The sequence below is a fragment of the Diabrotica virgifera genome, chromosome 2 (assembly GCF_917563875.1).
Source record: "Diabrotica virgifera virgifera chromosome 2, PGI_DIABVI_V3a".
NCBI lineage: Eukaryota > Metazoa > Arthropoda > Insecta > Coleoptera > Chrysomelidae > Diabrotica > Diabrotica virgifera.
In genome coordinates this window covers 254,549,289-254,571,782 of record NC_065444.1, presented here as the reverse complement: position 1 = coordinate 254,571,782, position 22,494 = coordinate 254,549,289, and the positions used below count along the sequence as shown (strand labels likewise).

Here is a 22,494-nt window from a genome sequence, read left to right as displayed (position 1 = left end):
GGTACAGCAGGGATAGATTTCATACAGCCGGAAGTTATTATTCATGTGTACATCTACCCCAGTCGGGACAAGCATATTCCCCTGCTGAGAAAAAAGGCTTCAGCTGTTGACTTTAAAACCTGTGGGCTTGCACCCTACAAGTTTCCGGAGCAGGTTGTTTCCCGTACTAACCTTTTGTCTTGTACTCTGACAGTGGAATTTTTTGTTAGTGACCGGTCTAGTATGACTCCCAAGATATTTGGGCCTATCAGTATGTTCCAGGTGTTGTCCCTCCCAAGATACACTCAGTTTATATGTGCCAATTGGTTGTTGAGATGGAATGCACATACTTGGGTTCTATTAAGATTAGGTTTTAGTGAGTTTTGTTTGTAGTACATTCACAAAATGTTTAAAACCTCTTCCTTGGTCGACTCTACCTGTGTGAAGGTTTTCCCTTTTACAGCAATATCAAGGTCGTCAGCGTAAACAAAACGCTCAGTTTGGAGGTACATTGGTGGTTGGTCGCTTCCTTGCGGGAGGCCATTTTTTTGAGTTCTCCATCTGATTTTCTTTCCATTTAGCACAACGTAGAAGCGTCTATTACACAAGAGTGATGTAATGATCTTCACCAGGTCTATAGTCAAGGATACGAAGAAGAGGATACAGCCGATACAGGTGTTGATACGGAATAAAACTAGTACACACGCTTTCGAAATAATTTATTTATAAATAACCTAAATTAAAATAAGTTAGTTTATGTATACGATTTTTGGGTTAACAACATTCACATCGATTATTTTATGCTTCAATAAAGTATAATAAACTGAACACCTCGGTAAATAAACCAACAATAATTATAAAGAGAGAAAAAAGGAACGACAATATAGTATAAAGGAATCTAAAAAGTTCAACAACAAACAATAGGTGATATCTATGTGACGATTCTTTTGTCTTTATCAAAGAGTACAACAACCAAGTATAAAATTTATGGTATATTTTTAAAGTAAGCATTGATATTTATAAGAAGAAACCATTCGATTGAGTTAAAGTTTCTTTGGAATCGGTTAAAATGCCTCTGACCGTTCCGTCCTTTTTCGGAATCAAAAATAATTATTTTTTGAGGAGCAATTGATGTGGTCGGAAAGGCCATATCAGGCTTGATGCTTTCTTTGATGGCTGAAGGCTTGATGCTTTCTTTGATGATTTTGCTTATTATGTCTATGATGAACCGAACATACGGAAGGAAAACAACATATACAGGAGGACTAAACCCTGAATTCAAGGCCCTGGATGTCTGGAGGCCTTAAAATTGTCGATGGATGGGTTGTGGACTACCGAATTAGAGTAACTGTTCCAAATAAAGTGTCTTTAAGATGGAAAAATTCATCTTTGAGGCTGTCGAGTCCAAACAAAACGATCGATGAGTAATGAACATCCTAAGTCTTAACGTCACAAAATTGGAAGGAGCTTATATGTGACTCCAAACAATTTTGTTTATAATGTTAAACACTCATAAGGAATTTTTAATTTATTGTTTACGTGGTTTGTGTGACAAAATAAGACTTTTCATTTAGGTATTTAGTTAAAGAAACGTGTCAATTAATAGATTTTTATTCGTTTCTGTCCAGGTAAGTAAATTTAATGCAATGATTAGAACGTAAACAGTTTTGAGGTTATGTTTATTTTCAACCACTAAGGAATAAAAACCACCTGAGCAAAAACGAATAGAAATCTCTTAATTATTTCTTTAACGAAATATCTAAATGCCACATCTTATTTTGCCACACAAAGCACATAAATGAAAAATTCCTTACGACCATTTAACGTTACAAACAAAATTGTTTGGAGTCAATATAAGCTCCTCCCAATTTTGTGACATTTGTGACGTCAGACTTAGGCTGTCCATTGAAGAATAAATGATCATTAACACGTTCGATGCCCATTTTCAACAAACACTAGATGGCTGATACCACGTAAATAGGTTCATTTAGTAACGAAATACCACCGCCGATACTCGTGCGTCATCGGAACTCTTGATGAAACCCTCGTGCCGACACACTGTCGGTGTTGGCACTGAACGGGTTAAGAAACCCATCCGTTTTCTTTAAAATATTACTTACTTTAAAAATATGCCTCGTAGAATAAAATAAGTTTAGATTAAGTATAAGATTTTTATAAATATTAATATTTGTTTTAAAATAAAATCGAACGACATAGAATAGAAGAAAATTAGAAGGCTTGGTTAATAAAGTGTATAGTAAAATGTACAGTGAGTGATTAATCAAAAAGAAATAAAATTGCTTGATTTGCCTCTTTTTACAAAATGTTTGAAGACTGAGCAAGAAGTAATCTTTTATCCCGTCTTGAAATAATCTTAGATGTATATTAAATTAAAGATCTTTGTAAATTTTATAAAATTAGTTATTTTGTAAAATAAATAAATATAAACACAGTTCATTTACTAGTGAATCCCAAAGGGGATTTCTTAGAGATCATTTTGACAATACTGTCTTACTTATATACAGAGTGGTTTGAAAATAGTTGTTGTTACTTTACCTTCAGATTCTACAACAAATATTTCTTTTACTTAATAACTTGGGAGTAAATCTATAATCAAGATAAATATATACGTACTGTTAGAAGTTTTATAAATATAATTTTACCTAAAATTAATGAGGCTAAGGTGGGGCATGGCATAAAAAAGGTTGGGAAACACTGGTACAGAATGTATGTGAAAACGGCTAAAGCGTTGTATTAAAGTGTATACTACTGAATTATTTTTACAAATTTTAGTCTCTATGTATTTTGAAGGTAAAATAACAGCTGTTCTTTATAAACGACGCTGTAAATATCGGAGATTTCTTATAGTGTAGGAAACAAAGGTTGAATCTTGCAAAATGGACACAAGTCCGGTTTTATTTTTTTTCTGGTATATCAAGGGGTGCTTATTATAAGACCAACTTTTTCTGAAAAAATTTCGCCCCGGAACCCCTCTTTTCACCCCTTTAAAGGGGGTAATTTGTAGTTTTTGCGGAACGTAGCCTTTCCTGTACCTTTTACAAAAAAAATTTTTATAGAAATATGAAGAGGACTATATTTTCTACGATTTATTTTCCGACAGCATCTGTCTATCATCCACCATTAAGCGGGGGTGGCGCCCCAAAGTTGACAAGTTTTTAAAAAAGATGTTTTAAAAAAAATATATTTTTCCCTAACTGTAACGGAAATTAAGAATGAATCCTGCTGCAATTATTCACAAATAATTGATTGATTTTTGGTATAGGTTTCACTTAAGGGTAATTGCCCTTTTTTTAATTACAGGGTGTTACATTTTAAAAAACCCCCTTTTTATACCATCTGAACCGTTTATGCTAGAGTAAAAAGACTTTCAGCGATTACCCATGTACTGGTGCTATTTACAAATTTGTATAATGCACCCCCATTTTCCCCGGAACCACCCCAAAAAAAAGAAGAATTAATAAATAAAGTGATTTTCTTGGAATCCTTCACACACAATGCCCTTTATTAATATGCTTCATATATCATTTTGTACACGTTATTATTACCCATCCATGGACACCAAAAGCGATTTCCTAGTGCAACCCCCGTAGCCAAAAAAAATAAATAAAATGGGGGGTTGAAATTTTTTTTTGTTTTTTGCTTTTTGATCCACATGGGCATATGCTTCATCAGTAGTGCTTTTCAAAAATATATATGGTTATTGCAACATCCTTGCGGAAACCACCCCTATCCTTGAAAATATACTGCAGAAACTACCCCTATCCCTTGGCGAGCATATTTTTACGATTTTCTTATTACCTATGCATTCTTTTTAAACAAAACTTATACAAGGTTAAAGACCACTATTTACTCTAAAAATTAGGTCTTAAGCAACCGTTACGGCACAGTGGCGACGTAAACCTCATATATGCTTTGGCGGGCTCCAGTTTTTGTTTTTTTTTTTCGTCATCTGTTCGTTTTATTGATAAAGTACTTATGTAAAATAAAACAACACAGTGTAACCTACAAATTATGACCTATGCACATTTTACAATCTTTGCGCCCCAAAGCCACAGTGGTGGCCCAAAATCAATTTTTGCATATTTTCGCCACCTACACGCATTTTATTGCCTTAATGCTACCTTAATAGAACTATATTCACCCTTAAGTGGTCGCTAAGCACTAGCGGATCCAGGTGATGGGGGCGATCACCCCCCCCCCTCTCAAACCAAGTGATATTATATAAAAATATTCATTTATTTTTATAGAAATTTAACCAATTGGCACCCCACTCTTAACGATGCTGAATCCGCCACTATCACTAAAGCATAAAAAGTACGCCATTTTTATAAAAATAATAATATAATATAAGTATTTCTATAAAAATAAATGAATATTTTTATAATCTTTAAATATAATATCACTTGGTTTGAGAGGGAGGGGTGATCACCCCCATCACCCCTTCCTGGATTCGCTATTAAGGTATATTGTGCTTTTAAGGTAGCATTAATGCAATAAAATGCGTGTAGGTGGCGAAAATATGCAAAAATTGATTTTGGGCCACCACTGTGGCTTTGGGGCGCAAAGATTGTAAAATGTGCATAGGTCATAATTTGTAGGTTACACTGTTGGTTTATTTTACATAAGTACTTCATCAATAAAACTAACAGATGACGAAAAAAAAAACAAAAACTGGAGCCCGCCAAAGCATATATGAGGTTTACGGCGCCACTGTGCCGTAACGGTTGCTTATACGAAAAAAATGAATAGGACCTAATTTTTAGAGTAAATAGTGGTCTTTAACCTTATAAGTTTTGTTTAAAAATAATGCATAGGTAATGAGAGAATCGTAAAAACATCCTCGCCAAGGGATAGGGGTAGTTTCTGCAGTATATTTTCAAGGATAGGGGTGGTTTCCGCAGGGATGTTGCAATAACCATATATATTTTTGAAAAGCACTATTGATGAAGCATATGGCCATATGGATCAAAAAGCAAAAAACAAAAAAAATTTCAACCCCCCATTTTATTTTTTTTTTTTTGGCTACAGGGGTTGTACTATGAAATCGCTTTTGGTATCCATGCATGAGTAATAATAACGTACACAAAATGATATATGAAGCATATTAATAAAGGGCATTGTGTGTGAAGGATTCCAAGAAAATCACTTTATTTCTTTTTTTTTGGGGGGTGGTTCCGCGAAAAAAATGGGGGTGCATTATACAAATTTGTAAATAGCACCAGTACATGGGTAATCGCTGAAAGTCTTTTTACTCTAGCATAAACGGTTCAGATGGTATAAAAAGGGGTTTTTTAAAATGTAACACCCTGTAATTAAAAATAGGGCAATTACCCTTAAGTGATACCTATACCAAAAATCAGTCACTTATTTGTGAATAATTGCCGGAGAATTTCTTCTTAATTTCTGTTACAGTTAGGGAAAAATATATTTTTTTTAAAAACATCTTTTTTAAAAACTTGTCAACTTTGGGGCACCACCCCCGCTAAACGGGGGATGATAGAAATATGCTGTCGGGAAATAAATCGTAGAAAATATAGTCCTCTTCATATTTCTATAAAAAAAATTTTGTAAAAGGTACAGGAAGGGCTACGTTCCGCAAAAACCACAAATTACTCCCTTTAAAGGGGTGAAAAGGGGGGTTCCGGGGGGAAGTTTTTTCAGAAAAAGTTAGTCTTATAATAAGCACCCCTTGATATAACAGAAAAAAATAAAAGCGGACTTGTGTCCATTTTGCAAGGTTCAACCTCTGTTTCCTACACTGTTTGATAACTTGGTTAAAACAGTTTTAACTTTAACTCTTACATTGAAAAACAGTTATTAATATTAAACTTCGGGTTTTTGTAACATTGTCAGACTCTTTGATGATCAACAGACGTTTTTAGTAACAGTTTTCACACAGAAAAACACCCAATACAGCTTTGGTAACCATTTGGGACGCTTCAACAAAAACTACACTTAGACGCTTGTCCGATATGCACGTGAACCGTGCATATGTCCTTGAGTTCGCTACAGACACTATCAAGGACATTCTTGTTTGATTCTGGAAAAGGTTTGAGTGGTTCGTTTTGATTAATGTCACCGTCACTTTTGATACAGCTAACTGGTCTACTTCTGGTCTGCAGTAAATTCGGGTTCGTTAAGATTCTGTCTTTGGTCAATGAGCTACAAGATTGCGCCTTGTACAAGCCGTTTCTTCTGAAGAGACCGGCCAACGGGATGCAAATTTTCTTTTGCACGTGGAAATACTTTCCCAGCATCCTTATTTTTCTAATTCCGCATTTTTCTAACTTATTGCACTCGATGTCTCTATCTAAGCTTCTGCCGGCAGAATCTCTTCGTGACATTCGCAGTTTCTCATCGTAGTTTTTTGTTTTCTCTTGAGGTTTCTTCGACGATCGGCTTAAACCGTTGAATATCTTTGCGCCTACGCTTTTTACCTTAGGTGTCAACGATCCCGGCATGCTCAGCAAGGTTGTCGATACAACCAATGTTTGAGTGTTACTTGGGTCCTCCTGTACTTCTGTAATTCTATTTAGGGACTGGCTTTCTCGCAGTCGTGTTTTATTCCCCTTCTTTCGGCAAATTCTAAAACAGAAATATTTAAACATTAATTATCTACGTCACAAATTAGTTGGTTATTTTTTTTTCGCAAACATACTGATCAAATTCTTCTCAAGAACAAAAACTTTCTGAGTTAGGCACATAGTAGAGATGTTAGCACTAAACTAAACATAATCTTTATACTGCCACTGTTTTCTGTGACTATTCCAAAGCTTTTGATTGTGTAAATCACAACATTTTGATTAAAAAACTTAATTACTATGGAATTCGAGGTATTTCTTTGAATTGGTTCAAATCTTACTTAGATAATAGGAAACAATTGGTTAGAGCAAATTATACTGACTCTAGTCTCAAAAACATTATATGTGGAGTACCACAAGGTTCAGTATTGGGTCTTCTACTTTTCCTGATCTTTATAAATGACATCACTAATTTAAAAATCGATGGAAAAATTTTTCTTTTTGCTGATGATACCAGTATCACTTGGAGCAACTCAACTATTGCAACTCTTCATGCAACTATAACTTCTGATCTTACGATAAAAACCTGGTCTGACTCTAATTTACTCTCCTTTAACGTGGATAAAACGGTAGCATTATGCTCTTCAACCCCTGCTTGTGAATAGCAGCCAGATCTCTACCGTTGATTCTGTAAAATTTCTTGGTATTCTTTTAGACAGCAACCTCAAATGGTCCCTTCATATCGATTTGTTAAGTAAGAAACTCGCCTCGGCCTGCTATGCCATAAGATCTGTTTCGAAGGAACTCAATTTAGCATCTTCTAAAATAACATATTTTTCTTTATTCGAGTCTCATCTTCGATATGGTCTTCCTTTTTGGGGGTCTAGTACAGCTGCCCAATTTGATGTTATTTTCAAATTACAAAAAAGAGGAATAAGATATCTGTTTGGCCTCAGAAGAACAACCCATTGCAGAAGTTACTTTAAAGATCACGAAATTTTAACCCTTCCATCTTTGTATATTTTAGAAACTGTTTGCTTAATTCGTAAACACATGCATGTCTTTCCAGCAAGGCCTCATCATGACTACTCCACCAGAAATTCAACTTTTGATGTCTATTTACCGATCCCGTCTTCTGAGTTAGTAAAGAAATCTATACTATATTCCGCAAAAAAACTATACAACCGTCTCCCTTTACAACTCAAATCTGCAACATCCTTTCTCAAGTTCCGTAAAATGACAAAAGCTCATTTATCTAAAAGACCATATTATTCAGTAGAAGAGTTTCTTAATGACTAACTAAGAAATCACAGTAATGTACAAGTAACTAAAGTGTATTTATCTATATTTGGGTGTCACATACAGCAGCTTAAACTTATTAGTTCCTTTGTTTGTGTTTTATTATATTATGTTGTATGTTCAATTTTGCAATTTATAGTAATTTTGCAATATATTGGTTTTTGTTTTTTTACTTCACTTTTTTAACTTGTTTATATTTTTTTTATTGACGATTTATCTAATTTTATAAAATTGTATTTGTTATTGTTATGTATATCTTTTTCGTGAATCTATGTTAAGCTTTGTCCATAAAATTGTATAATTTTCAGTGACAATAAAGCATATTTTTATTCTATTCTATTCTATGTTGAAAAAGTATCTATTCGTTACAAAGTACTCGTTACTTACGAATACCGAAAGTAACGATTACTATACAGAGAGGCAAATCGTTACTTTGATTACTCTGATTACTTCGTACAAATCGTATCAGAGCGAGTAACGACTATTGTATCTACTTCGATTACTTCGTACTAATCGTATCAGAGCGAGTAACGATTATTGTATCTATTTTGATTACTTTGATTATTCTGATTACTTCGTTACTTCGTACCAATCGTAGTCCAAGCTGTGGGTGAAAAATAGGTCGATTTCAGGATATAATTCAGGAATTTTTGAAACCTATCAGGTGTTGTAAAGGACGATGCCAGGAATAACTTATACTAAAATGTAACCAAAAATTGTGTGCGGTTTTTAATTTATGACGATTTTCATTTGTTAAATTTGCAATTTTTAAAGATTTTTAATTTTGCAGCTTAGGATAATAATTTTAGAGAAAAAGTTTTAAATAGAAAATTGTAGTAAATTAAAAAACCTACAATTTGAGCTATCGCAAGTTTAATTTCGTTAACACGTTATTGCAAAACAGCCTTCGAAAAGTCCAAAATGGCCGTTTTTTGCAATTGCGTTATTTATTGTAAAAATAACTTTTATGTATTTTTTTTTTGGCTTTAAAATGAAGATCTTTCAATACTAAACATAAAAAAAATTGTAGTGCCCAATTTGTGAACTTGTTGCTTAGATATTATAATTTGTTTATCCCAAGAGGTCAAATGTCCAAGGCTATAACTTTTTGAATAATAATCGTACAGAGTTAATCCAAGATCCACTCTCCTTCTAAAGACTTATATTTTCATATTCTGATGTAAATAAATGCGTATAACATTTTTCAAACTCTCATTTCGGGTTTGAAAATAAGGGGGCAAATTTCGTTATAAACATTTAGAACTGAAGCCGCCCCTGTACATCCTATAGATTTCTAACTTGCAGATTATTGTTGCTGAAGCCAAAATAAAGATTCAAAACCAAATAAAAATATTCTACGACCAACTGAAGCCGAGATAATTGTTTTTGTTTTCTTAAATCGTAGTGACTTTATTTATAACAATTAAGAAATTATTTCACAGTCATTGACTAAAGAAAGACTGATATTATTTTAAAATAAAAATTATTTTGACCGAAAGTTACATTTAATTATTAAAAATGATTTTTAAATTGTAGTGGAGATTTATTTTTCGTTTCGACTGTGATTTATTGTGTCGGTAGCCCTTAACAACTGCTAGCAACTTATAATACATTGAATCACGGTTTTCGCTTTAAATTTTAAAGCACCGCTTGGATTGGCATGAAATTTGGCAAACACATAGATAATATGTTAAAGAATAAAAATGATATTGGGCATCTGTGTGCTTTTGTCCTAGGGGTGAGTTTCACCCCTTATAAAGGGTGAAAAAATATATGTTCAAAATAAGTTCGGAAATGGATAAAACGTCTAATTCTAAGCACCTTTTGTTCTATAGCATTTTTTCACCAAGTTAATACCTTTCGAGTTATTTTCGAGTAAATACCTTCATTTTTCAACAACAGAGAAAAACACGTTTTAGGCGGTTTTTGACAAATAACTCAAAAAGTAAGTATTTTATTGAAAAAAAGAGTTTTAACAAAAATATAGCAAATTAAAAATTGAAAAAAATGGTGTACGCGTGAAATCGCTAGACCCAGTAGAAACAAAGTTCTAGCTAATGAAAAGGAGGTTCATATCCGTCAAATTTCAAAGTGAATTATTTCAACGTGAAATAACCGAAAAATCATGCACTTTTTGGAGAAAAATCATTACAACTTTTTAAAGTGTTTAAAAAATATTTATATCTGTAAAAAAAAAAGTTATAGCATCAAAAGTAAGCAAGTTACGCTGAAAATAAAGTTGATCTCGTGTATATATTGTTTAGATGTTCTGTAAGTTTCATCGGTTCAAAGTGCTTATTTTTGAAGGAGCAGTAGTTAAACGACTTAAACTAGTCAATAATCACGAGTGTGTGCAAATTAAGAACAGCCATATCTTAACAAATTTTTGCCTTCCAAAAAAAAGCAAAAAATCCAAAATATTCATAACAGCAAAAACTAAATTTTTTTACTCTTTGTGATTTTTGGTCACATTAATAAATTTTAAGTTATTTAGAAAAAAACATGTTTTTTTAAATTAAAAATTGAAACAGATTTACTTTAAAACCATTTTTTTTAATAAGCCCTTTGAACCGATGATACTTACAGATCATATAAATAATACATGAGCAAAGTAACTTGTGAAGCGGTAATGATTAATTTGATTTAAGATGCTAAGTGGGGGTTGACTTTCGAGTTTTTTGACCAAAAAAAAAAGAGATCAACTTTATTTTCAGAGTAACTTGCTTACTTTTGATGCTATAAACATTTTTTAAAAACAGATATACATATTTTTTTAAATACTTTAAAAAATGATTTTTCTCCAAAAAGTACATGATTTTTTGATTATTTCACGTTGAAATAATTCACTTTGAAATTTGACGGATATGAACCTATATTTCATTAGCTAGAACTTTGTTTATACTGGGTGTAGAGATTTCATGCATACATCATTTTTTCAATTTTTAATTTGCTATATTTTTGTTAAAACCCATTTTTTCAATAAAACACTTCTTTTTTTAGTTATTTGTCAAAAACCGCCTAAAAACGTGTTTTTTGTTGTTGAAAAATTAAGGTATTTACTCGAAAATAACTCGAAAGGTATTAACTTGGTGAAAAATGCTATAGAACGAAAAGTGCTTAGAATTAGACGTTTTATCCATTTCCGAACTTATTTTGAACATATATTTTTTCACCCCTCATAAGGGGTGAAACTCACCCCCAGGACAAAAGCACACAGAGGCCCAATATCATTTTTATTCTTTAACATGTTATTTATGTGTTTGCCAAATTTCATGTCAATCCAAGCGGTGCTTTAAAATTTAAAGCAAAAACCGTGATACAATGTATTATAAGTTGCTAGCCGTTGCTAAGGGCAACCGACACAATAAATCATAGTCGTAACGAAAAATAAATCTCCATTACACTTTAAAAATCATTTTTAATAATTAAATGTAATTTTCGGTTAAAATAATATTTATTTTAAGATAATATAAGTCTTTCTTTAGTCAATGACTGTGAAATAATTTCTTAATTGTTATAAATAAAGTCACTACGATTTAAGGAAACAAAAACAATTATCTCGGCTTCAGTTGGTCGTAGAAAATTTTTATTTAGTTTTGAATGTTTATTTTGTCTTCAGCAACAATAACCTGCAAGTTAAAAACTCATAGGATGTACAGGGGCGGCTTCAGTTCTAAATGTTTATAACGAAATTTGCCCCCTTATTTTCAAACCCGAAATAATAGGTTGAAAAATGTTATACGCATTTATTTACATCAGAAAATGAAAATATAAGTCTTTGTGGATCTTGGATTAACTCTGTACGATTTTTTTTTCAAAAAGTTATAGCCTTGGACATTTGAGCTCTTGAGATAAACAAATTATAATATCTAAACAACAAGTTCACCAATCGGGGCACTACACATTTTTTTATATTTAGTATTGAAAGATCTTCATTTTAAAACCTTAAAAAATACATAAAAGTTATTTTTACAATAAATAACGCAATTGCAAAAAACGGCCATTTTGGACCTTTCGCAGGCTGTTTTGCAATAACTTATTAACGAAATTAAACTTGCCATAGCTCAAATTGTAGGTTTTTTAATTTACTACAATTTTCTATTTAAAAGTTTTTCTCTAAAATGAATATCCTAAACTGCAAAATTAAAAATCTTTAAAAATTGTAAATTTAACAAATGAAAATCGTCATAAATAAAAAACCGCACAAAATTTTTGGTTACATTTTAGTATAAGTTATTACTGGCATCGTCCTTTACAACACATAATAGGTTTCAAAAATTCCTGAATTATATCACGTTTTTTCACCCACAGCCTGGGGTATCGCATCAGAGCGAGTAACGTCTATTGTATCTACTTTGATTATTCGTTACTTCGTACCAATCGTATCAGACTATTGTATCTACAACCAGTACACTTGATTACTTTCTACCAATCGTATCCCAGCGAGTAAAACAAATCGGTGAAGGCAGTGGCGGTTCTAGCCCGGGTCAGTGGGTTCTTCATCACTTGAGAAAGGCATTCTGCCGAAACAGCTGTAGTCACATAGTTATAATAAATTTTGTGGAAGTATAGAAAACAAACGTTTTCAGTGTTTTATTGTTAGATAAAATAAACTTCCATCAAGTAACGGTCGAATCCATCAATTATTTAAAAAAAATTATACCTTTTACAAAGGATTTTTTCCAATTTTTGTGATTGATGGTATACAGCCAACTACAGGAAAAATTTTCTTTTCCTTGTGAAAAATTTAATACCTTTTTTACACTTTTTAAATAATTGTTTAATGGCAGCTCGCGAAAAATTTCAAATTTTGAAAAATGGCTCAGGCTATCAGGGAGCTTGGCCACCCCTGGTATATAGTGACTATAGTCCAAGTATAAAAAACACGAAGAAAAAGCGTCATAGTGACGAAGAGAATTAAGTTTTACTAACCTGTGATTACGTTCAAAAGTAGAATTTGTGTGTGTCCTTTCGTTTTTGTCATTGCAAGTTCCGTTTTTTTCTTTTTTGTCTTTCGTTTCATTGTTATTTGAACTTGATTCAAAATTGACACTGTTATTAGTCAAATTCGTAAATCCGCTCGATCCTGCTCCAGTGCCAGGTTCCTATAACAAAAATTCAGAGGTAAAGGTGGATATTTACTTAAAGAAAAATACCGCGACCAAACCAAAAGAACTTTTTCTATATCTTAACAGAAATATTGTAAAAGTTAATTCGCTTGAAAGCGAAATGAAAAATTTATCAAAAATGAATAACCATTTTCAATTTCTTTGAAACACGAAACTACAGTCGCATCATTATTCCAGTTCAATCAGAGAGTGCAGCAAGCACATCTACCGGTTTCGAAACTTATTTTATTAGTCTTTCATCAGGAGGCACATATGCTGCTCTCTCTGACTCTGACCCAACCAGGACAAACCCCGGCGTGCAGTCACGTATTGCAACGAACGAAATGGCAGGGATGCCCTAGCGGCAACTGCTAGCAAAAGACTAAGTTTTCAATCTAATAGCACATAAAATACCATCAAAAAATGTTACTCTACATCAGGGGTGGGCAAAAGCCGGCCCGCGGGCCGCATCCGGCCCTTTAGCTTACTTTATCCGGCCCGTTGAGAAATCCAGCAAGCAATTTTTTTTAAGAGCAAAGGCGCAATGCTTTTTAAATGCATTCATTTTTTTCGAATCCTGAGAAAATAAGTATTTTTGAAAAATTTTAACGCTGAATGAAATATTAAATTATTGCCGAGGGCCGAAAGTTCCTGAAAACTTCTATGTTTATTTTAATAAGTCACAGGGGTGAAAAAAAAAGAGAAAATTTAATGTGTTTTTGAATTTCAAATATCTCATTCAAAAGAAACTCTGTTTATTCTAAGGGATTTTCGGCCCTCGGTAATAATGTAATCTTTCATTCTGCGTTTCAATTTTTCAAAAATATTAGTTTTATCAGGATTCGAAAAAAAATGAATGCATTTAAAAAGCATTGGTCCGAAATTTTGCGCCTATGCTCTTCATCTCTTTTATGCGATTTTGTTGAAATCAACAGTATTAGTGTTCGTAGTGTTCAAAGAAATGAATCTCTATCTTCTGCTTTTCTTAAAAGATTTTCTGCATCTATGTTTAACACGGTCCAGGCGCGAATATTTTTCGGCCAGGGTATTTGTCGTCTACCAGGACTCTTTTCTTTCGATTTTACCCTATGTAATCAGCTTCTGCAACAACTTACAACAACGTACTTATATTTCTAAGTATTTGCCCTTTCTCTTTGCTGTCTTTCTCCTTTTAATGATTTCTCACCATTTCGTTCGTAATATGATCGGTCCATGGTATTTTCAAAATTCTCCCAAAAAGCCACATCTCAAAAGCTTCCAACTTTCTCATTAATTCAACATTAACAATCCAATAAACGAGAATAGAGTGAACATACCATTTTTATTATTATCCCGGTTTTTTTATAGGGTTCTCTGCCTTCCAGTTCCCAGTTTCCAGCTTCGTTTGTCCGTCGTTGCGTTCGCCAGGGTGAAGGTTCCTTTTTGACATTACCTTCTGAATGCCACAGAGCTAGGATTGTTTCGGCCCTCCTCTCTTCTTTCCCTTGGCGTCAATTTTAAAATTTGTTTTGGAAGCCTGTCGTCGTCCATTCTTTTTACATGACCATACCAGATCAGCTGAAAGAGCAGCTGTCTCCTTTGAATTTCGTCGATGATGGTTGACTTGGCATAACGTTTTACCATTCGATATCAGATTTGCAGATTGAATCGTTGGTTACTCAGAAATTTCCTTATCTTCATAAAGGCTGCTCTTGAATTTCTGAATTTCATTTTTTGTCTGGATCCTTGTTATGGCTTAATATAATGGACCACATTAAAAATTTCGTAGTTTTCCTGGGAACAAATGGTTCGCATGTACACCCACACCCAACTATTCAATTTATTATTAGTATTATCTATTATTAACAGTCAAATGTCTTTGTCCAAATTCTTTAATATGACACTTATAGTATTGTTGTCAAAAAAATTTCTTGGGCAGAGAAAAACATCCACCAAAAACATTAGCGTGTGCGCAACGTACATACTGGGTATCTCCGGCCCGGGAAACATTTTGAAAATTTCATTTTGGCCCGCGCTTAAAAGTAATTGCCCACCCCTGCTCTACATCCTACCAGATTGAAAACAATTTGAACCTTCTCTGGTAACACCTCCGAGGCTTCTACAATTTGCAAGCCATAACGGATGCTAAGACTAAGGAAGATGAGGGAAAAGTTCCGAGAATGGTTCCCTTCGTACTCCAATGAGAGTAAACATGTAAATCAAAAATGAATAACCATTTTCAATTTCGTTGCAATACGAAACTACAGCCGCATCATTATTCCAGTTCAATCAGAGAGTGCAGCAAGCACCTCTACCGCTTTCGAAACTTATTAGTCTCTCATCAGGAGGCACATATGCTGCTCTCTCTGACCCAACCAGGACAATACGTGACTGCACGCCGGGGTTTGTCCTGGTTGGTCAGAGAGGGCAGCATATGTGCCTCCTGATGAGAGACTAATAAGTTTCGAAACAGGCAGAGGTGCTTGCTGCACTCTCTGATTGAACTGGAATAATGATGCGGCTGTAGTTTCGTGTTGCAACGAAATTGAAAATGGTTATTCATTTTTGATTTACATGTTTAGTCTTATTGGAGTACGAAGGGAACCATTCTCGTTGGGTACTCGTAAAATGCATCATCATAGATTTGGGTACTCGCCGAAAAAAATATACATTTAATTACCTATAACTCACTTTAACTTAACAATAAAAGGTTTTTCTAGTAAGGACTTTATTTCATTTTTTATTAGCTTCAATTTTGAAAATTACACAAATACACATTAGGTATCTCTCAAATATTATATTACATACATTTTTATTGTTGAAATGTTTGTCTGATGAAAATCGGTCCGGGTTAGCCGGACTTCCGGGTTATTGGGGGCCGACTTATCGGGGTTCCACTGTATTAAGATAATGAGGCAATAATTGTTTTGATATTCTTTTGTAAAATAGGATCTTACCTGTGAATCACTACTGTCGTCGTGGCTGTCCCTTCTTGTCTCTATAGATTTAGAAGGTGTGTTGAGTTTTTGAGCACGTTTCTTGCGTTTTTCACTGTCGTCGTCACTGGCGTCCGATGAACTGCATGAGGCTGTTCGGGTTTTATGAAACTTAGCTCTTCTTCTCTCGTACGATTGAGGATTGCAGGTGACGATTGTATGGCGGGAACCATTTTTGTCTGAAAATGTAAAGTACAATAAAGCTTTTTATAGACTTGCAAGTCTATAAAATGGAGAAAATCAATAGAGCAAATCAAGGTTTTTATAGGTTATACAGTATGGTGCAAATGACAGAAATAAATTCGTTATTTTGTAAATCAGCGACTTTAAGGAAGAATCCCAAAACAGGTCGATTTTTATTTTTAAATTACGATATTTTGGCATATATATCATACTAGTGACGTCATCCATCTATGCGTGATGACGTAACTGATGATTTTTTAAAATGACAATAGGGGTCGTATGATAGCTCATTTGAAAGCATATTCAATTCTCTATTCAGCAATATAAACATTAACATTAACATTAACATTATTCCTATAAACGGTATTCTAATACGCGTGTTCGACTGTACATACATTCTTCTGTTTTCATGATTATTTAATTTAAAAAAAATCTTTTTTGGCCACCCTGTAGAAGTAATTATTATTAATATTTATATTACTGAATAGAGCAGTGGTTCTCAATCTTTTTGAGTCATGTGTTATGTACCACAAAATAATTTTTATTATTTTTGGTACCACCTAACTGAAAAGTCTATCTAGCTAGGTAATCTAACTAACTATAATAATAGTAGCGTTGATTTTGGATAATTTTGCGTTTTGTGTACCACCGCAAATAATCATATGTACTACCAGTGTACCACAGATTGAGAACCTGTGGAATAGAGAATTGAATAACCTTTCAAATGAGCTACCACACGACCCCTATTGACGTCACTCGTATGATGTATACCTATGTCAAAAAATCACAATTTAAAAATAAAAATCGACCTGTTTCGGGATTTTTCCTTAAAGTGACCAGATTACAAAATAATGAATTTATTCCTTTCATTCGCACCATACTGTATATAATTTGAAGTAACTGAACGCTTTGGAACATTTAAAACTTTTGCGAAATACCGTTAAACCCCCAAAAATCTTTTTTTTTTGTTTTTAAGGGTTTTTGCCAGGTTAATCACAATTTTTAAGATCCATAAAACCTGATCATGCGTCTCTAATTCATATACAAAAAATGTAGGAGAGTATTCTCGGGCCTCAAAGAAGCAAATATAACCATCGTTTAAGCGAAAATCCATGTTTTCAAGAGTTATTCGGGGGTTATTACTGGATTTTAACATGTTTTCAAAAATTTTACAAAGTAATATGAGAAGATGTATTTCCGATATTCACAGAAGGTGAAAATTTCTGGAAACATCCCGATTTTCAAGTGTTTTTGGGTATTTTGCTAAATTTTACCATATTTCATAACCTTTACACACTATTGTTGTAAAGAATGTCACTAAAAGTAATGTATAATTGGACGTGTTTAACCCGGCACCTGCCACGTGGGGTGCTACTAGCACCCCATAACACATTTTTATCAAATATTTGGTATTTCAAGTTTGGTAACCGTGCTGTGCGTCATAGTAGCTTTCCATATAGATGTGTTAGCGTTTGAAGTGGTTATTTAGTGTCATTCTGAACTTGTAGCTCTAAAGTCGAATTGGGGTGTCATCATCTGGCACTTTAAGTTTTAATTTTTTTTTTGTATTTTTGATAAACAGGTCAAATTTACAATTTTTATTGAAATAACTGATTTAAATTATTAATACAGACTCTATACTCACTAAATCTTAATTTTTTTAGATATTTTACTTTACTTCATTTATTACGGCTTGGTACTTGCTAATTTGCTTATAAAACCTTTTTCATTTTATTTTTTAAATTTCATAACATATTAGTGGCTAATAAGTTAATAAAACATGTTTTTTTATATTCTTGTGTTACTCAACACATTATTTTGTTTTTTAAACAAGTAGATCACAGAAAATTTTTAAGGGGTGCTGTGAGCACCCCACGTGGCAGTTGACGCCTTGCAAAGCCACGAGGCAGGTGCCGGGTTAAATACTACCATCAAGATAGACCTTTTCTGCAATAATTTATTTGATTTGAACATTTTTGATCATTTATTTGATTTGAAAAATACTCTTCCTGCTCAAGTCCAAGAACAAAACTGTAGCAGGAAACATGTACCTTTCAAAAATGTTCTTCGGAACATTGGATCAAAAACATGGTTTTTGGGAGAGTTAAAAGATGTTTCGCACAATTTTGAATGTCCTAAAAGACTGAGTTACTTCAAATTATATATAACCTTTAAAGAAACCTTGATTAAATATATTTTGAAGTCTATAAAATGGGGAAAATTCCCAAAATCCCTAAAAAGACAGACTTTCCGGTTTTTGAAGATGGCGCACCTTACGGAAAAATCTCAAAAAAAATCAGAAATATATTTTTTGAGAAAATATACAAAATCTATAAAAATATATAAAAATTGCAGCTACAGCCAGCTCCAAAAAAAAGTTATGTAATTTTCGAAAAAGAATGCAATTTTAGGTTATGTACGCTTAACATACGGGTCTATAAAAATAGACAGTTTTTTAAAAGCCTCAACAATGCGTGCGAATTTTTAGAAATTTTTAAATCGATTGCAGCCCACCGAAAAAAAATGAAAACGAAAAAATGATAATGTTTCTGGGGGAAGGGATGGCGGGTATCCTTTCAATAGGATTATTGGGACCGTGCAAGTTCGGAAGAGCGACACCTGGTTTCATAGCTCAGCAACATTATTCGCAATTTTAATTATATTGGCCAATTATATTAGTCCTGGTTACTGGATAATTGTCAAGGCCATATCCCAAAAAAAGAATAAGAAGAGAAAGTAAGACCGAGGTTATGTTATTAAAAGGTAAACACGGTAAACATTGTACTTATGTAGTAAATAAAATTAATTATTAAAATGCAATATTATGCTTTTTTTTCATGAGCATTTTTCAGTGCGTCACAAATGATAGAAAAAGGTAAGTCCGTGATAATATAGATTTATAACATTTATTCTAACATGACATTTTAGTTAAATCTGACAGTTGTCACATTTTATTTGCAATTTGGCATAAAAACAAATCAATTGTGTTTATTGCATTTATAAAATGGTATTTTCTTTGATTTGTATAGTCTTATACATTGTACAGATTATATTCGTAGTTATATTATATAATTCGTAAATAATTTTTTTTTCGATTATAGCGCCATCTATTATTGACAACTAGAATAAATGTTATAAATGTCACCGACGAAATGAAATCACCGACGTGCGTTTTTTTCTGTCACATACAATTTAATGCGTTAGAAAGAAATCGAAAAACTGTGACGCACTGAAAGATGTGAGAAAAAGAATACAAGCAAAATACAATAGGGAACTTGCACATTTTTTTATTACATAATAATGTTCAGTTTTGTATAAAAATGAGATTTCCAAAATTTCAGGCTTCAAAAACTCCTAATAACTTAGAAGTACAATAAAGTCTTCTTTATCTTAAAATAGTTCAAACTACCCGTGACGTCACAGAGTTTGACTATGTGGTTCAATTTACGGTTATATTTACGTATATTCTTCTTCTTCTTCTTCTTTAGTTTAATGGCCTCCACCTACTTGGGTATTTAGCCAGATCGTCGTCGGGGAAAAAAGGAAAAATATTTATATTCTAATGACATTTATCGTATGTCATTGTAATAAAATATACCAGTTTGTTGAGATTGTAGTTTGATACAGTTTTTGAAGGAAAGGAAAGAAGGTTTACTATTGAAAATAAACCCATTTTGTAAAAGTACAAATTTTCTATGAATAGTTCAAACGATCATTTGTAACGTCACATAACTGTATTTTCTACTGACGTTTATAATGTCTAATTTAAAATTATATATACAATTGGTGTAGAATGTAAACATACAACCCTGTGACGTCACGACGCGTTTTGGGGTGGCTGGTATAAGTTGAATTTTTAGTCGTCTTTAGGGGCCAAACGAAAGACAAACAAAACTTTTTCATTTTTTATACAGGTTCTAAATTATGTTCTGTTGTGATTTATACCATTTTTTCGAATTTAAAATTTTATGCAAGTTCCCTATTAAGTAAATTCACTTTAATACATAATTGCATATCATATCAATATTATGGAGCAACATATAATTTACAGTAGGTATGAAATATACGTCAATTTGACAATTTCAATTGACAATATGAATTATTTAAGGTATTAATAGTACACTTTAGAAGATCAAAAATAATCATTTTTTTCAAGAATTTTTTTCTCAGAACCTTTATTAAAAATGAACATAAAACTTTTTACATATAAATATCTAACCCTTAGAGAGTACAAAAAATATATCTTTTTTCATTTATGCACATACACTAATATTGTGGAGGGCGCAAAAGTCGAGGACTCAAAAAATTATGGCGGACAGTTAATCTCAGGATTGGGATATCTGAAACAAAAATATCGTACTGCATTTGAAAAAGGAAGGTTTCTTACGTGACAATTTACCACAATTTGACCAAAAAATACAAAATAAATATTTTTTAACCATGAAATATTAAAGAAAAACGGTCGATTTTTTCACAAAATTTTTTCAAATTTCCGTAAAATCTTTTTTTTTGCGGAATTTTTCACTAACGGTGGTAAATTGTCACGTAAGAAACCTTTCTTTTTCAAATGCCGTATGATTTTTTTGTTTCAGAGATTCCAATCCTGAGATTGAGATTAACTGTCCGCCATCGGAACTAATTTTTTTCGAGGCCTCGAATTTGGCGCCCTCTACAATATTAGTGTACGTGCATAAATGAAAAAGATTTATTTTTTGTATTCTCTAAGAGTTAGATATTATATTAATATGTAAAAAGTTTTATGTTCATTTTTAATAAAGGTTCTGAGAAAAAAAATCTTGAAAAAATGCTTATTTTTGGTATTCTAAAGTGTACTAGTACCTTAAGAAATATGTTAAAAAAATAATGTGTGTGTACTTTGTACGCACGTAAGACGTTATACTTCTATTATATGATTTAAACGAAATTAATATACTTTTTATTTATATTTTATTTAAATATTAAACTAATTTATACTTACTACTTCTCAAACATTTTTATTAAAACAGTGCCAAAAATTAAAATAATAAAACAATAAAATAAAACACACACAAACACATTAAAAATGCCACAAATGATTTCTGAACATTAATTGTCGGAAAATTTTTACTAAATACGTATTTTCTGAAAATAAAATTATATAATAAACATACTTACAATCATAAAATGTATAAATAAAAAAAAATAAAAGTTTTTATTGAGATTCGAACCAGCTATCAGCGTGGTTGGTATACTGGGGTTCATTCGCCTTAAACGCTTCGCCACGGAGGCAATGTGTCATTATGTGCGAAGATCGACTAATTAACGGATTAAGCTTTTGACATTTTTGAATGAAATTAAATTATTTTGATTTTGAATTGAAATGATTTAGAATTGAAAAAATACAACAAAACATAGAGTAAGAAAACAATATATTAGGTGAACATTGATAGAAATTTTGATGGTAATCAAATTATGTAAATAAAAGTATTACATACTATGTATTTTGGTAGGTTCAAATAGGTAGGTACCTATGATACATTTACAATTATTACGTACCTGTTGCTTTTAAAAACTATTTAAATGTCACTACAATTATAAACTTTTTTGTTTCTGTTCTCACAACAATAAAACTAATATATTATACATTTGTTTACCTTCATATTGAACAATTATTTATTATTGACAGATCATTTCAACACCCAATCAGAGCCCGTATAACGACTAATACCATACTGTCGGTGTGCGCATGCGCGCGGATCAATATAAATTCACCCTCAATCTCAATCGCGCCTAACGAAGTATAACTTCAAAAAGTTGCAAAATTTCTCCGTTACTCGCGCATGATCGTTTCTCGTATTAAGAGGATCGGTACGTTTTTTCGGCTGCAATGCTTTTCAAATGGGGATTCATTTTTTTTCGAATCCTGAGAAAACTAATAAGTATTTTAAAAAAATTTAAACGCAGAATGAAAGATTACGTTATTAGCGAGGGCCGAAAGTCCCTGAGAACTTCTATAATGTTTATTTTAATAAGTTACAGGGGTGAAAAACTAAGAGAAAATTTAGTGTTATTTTTAATTTCAAATATCTCATTCAACATAAACTTTTTATTTATTCTGAGGGACTTTCGGCCCTCGGTAATAATTTAGCCTTTCATTGTGCGTTTAGATTTTTCAAAAATATTTATTGGTTTTTTCAGGATTCGAAAAAAATTAACACAATGTCCGTGGTAATATTTTCCAAATCTATCTTTGTCATACAACGCACTTAGTCGAATAGAATATTGTCAGTCAGACACTGACAATCAGTGACAATTTTAAATAATTATTTGACATGAATCGGGAATATTTTTAGTTGTTGATTAAATAATATTGATATATAGTGTATTTGATAAATAATTCATTTAAGAGGTGAACGTTATAAAAAGTTA

At 32.4% G+C, this 22,494-nt stretch overlaps 1 protein-coding gene across 1 annotated transcript in view; it reads right to left on the bottom strand.

The window, feature by feature from the left end:
• Positions 1-681: 681 nt before the first annotated feature.
• LOC126880554 (SNF-related serine/threonine-protein kinase-like) overlaps positions 682-22,494 on the bottom strand; it is a 111,992-nt gene continuing 90,179 nt past the window's right edge. Inside the window, exons 9-11 of the mRNA XM_050644485.1 lie at positions 15,865-16,082; positions 12,753-12,925; positions 682-6,585 (exon numbers count right to left, since the gene is read on the bottom strand). Of these exons, the coding sequence (XP_050500442.1) occupies positions 5,940-6,585; positions 12,753-12,925; positions 15,865-16,082 (1,037 nt within the window). The 3' untranslated portion in view covers positions 682-5,939. The remainder of the gene's footprint in view (positions 6,586-12,752; positions 12,926-15,864; positions 16,083-22,494) is intronic.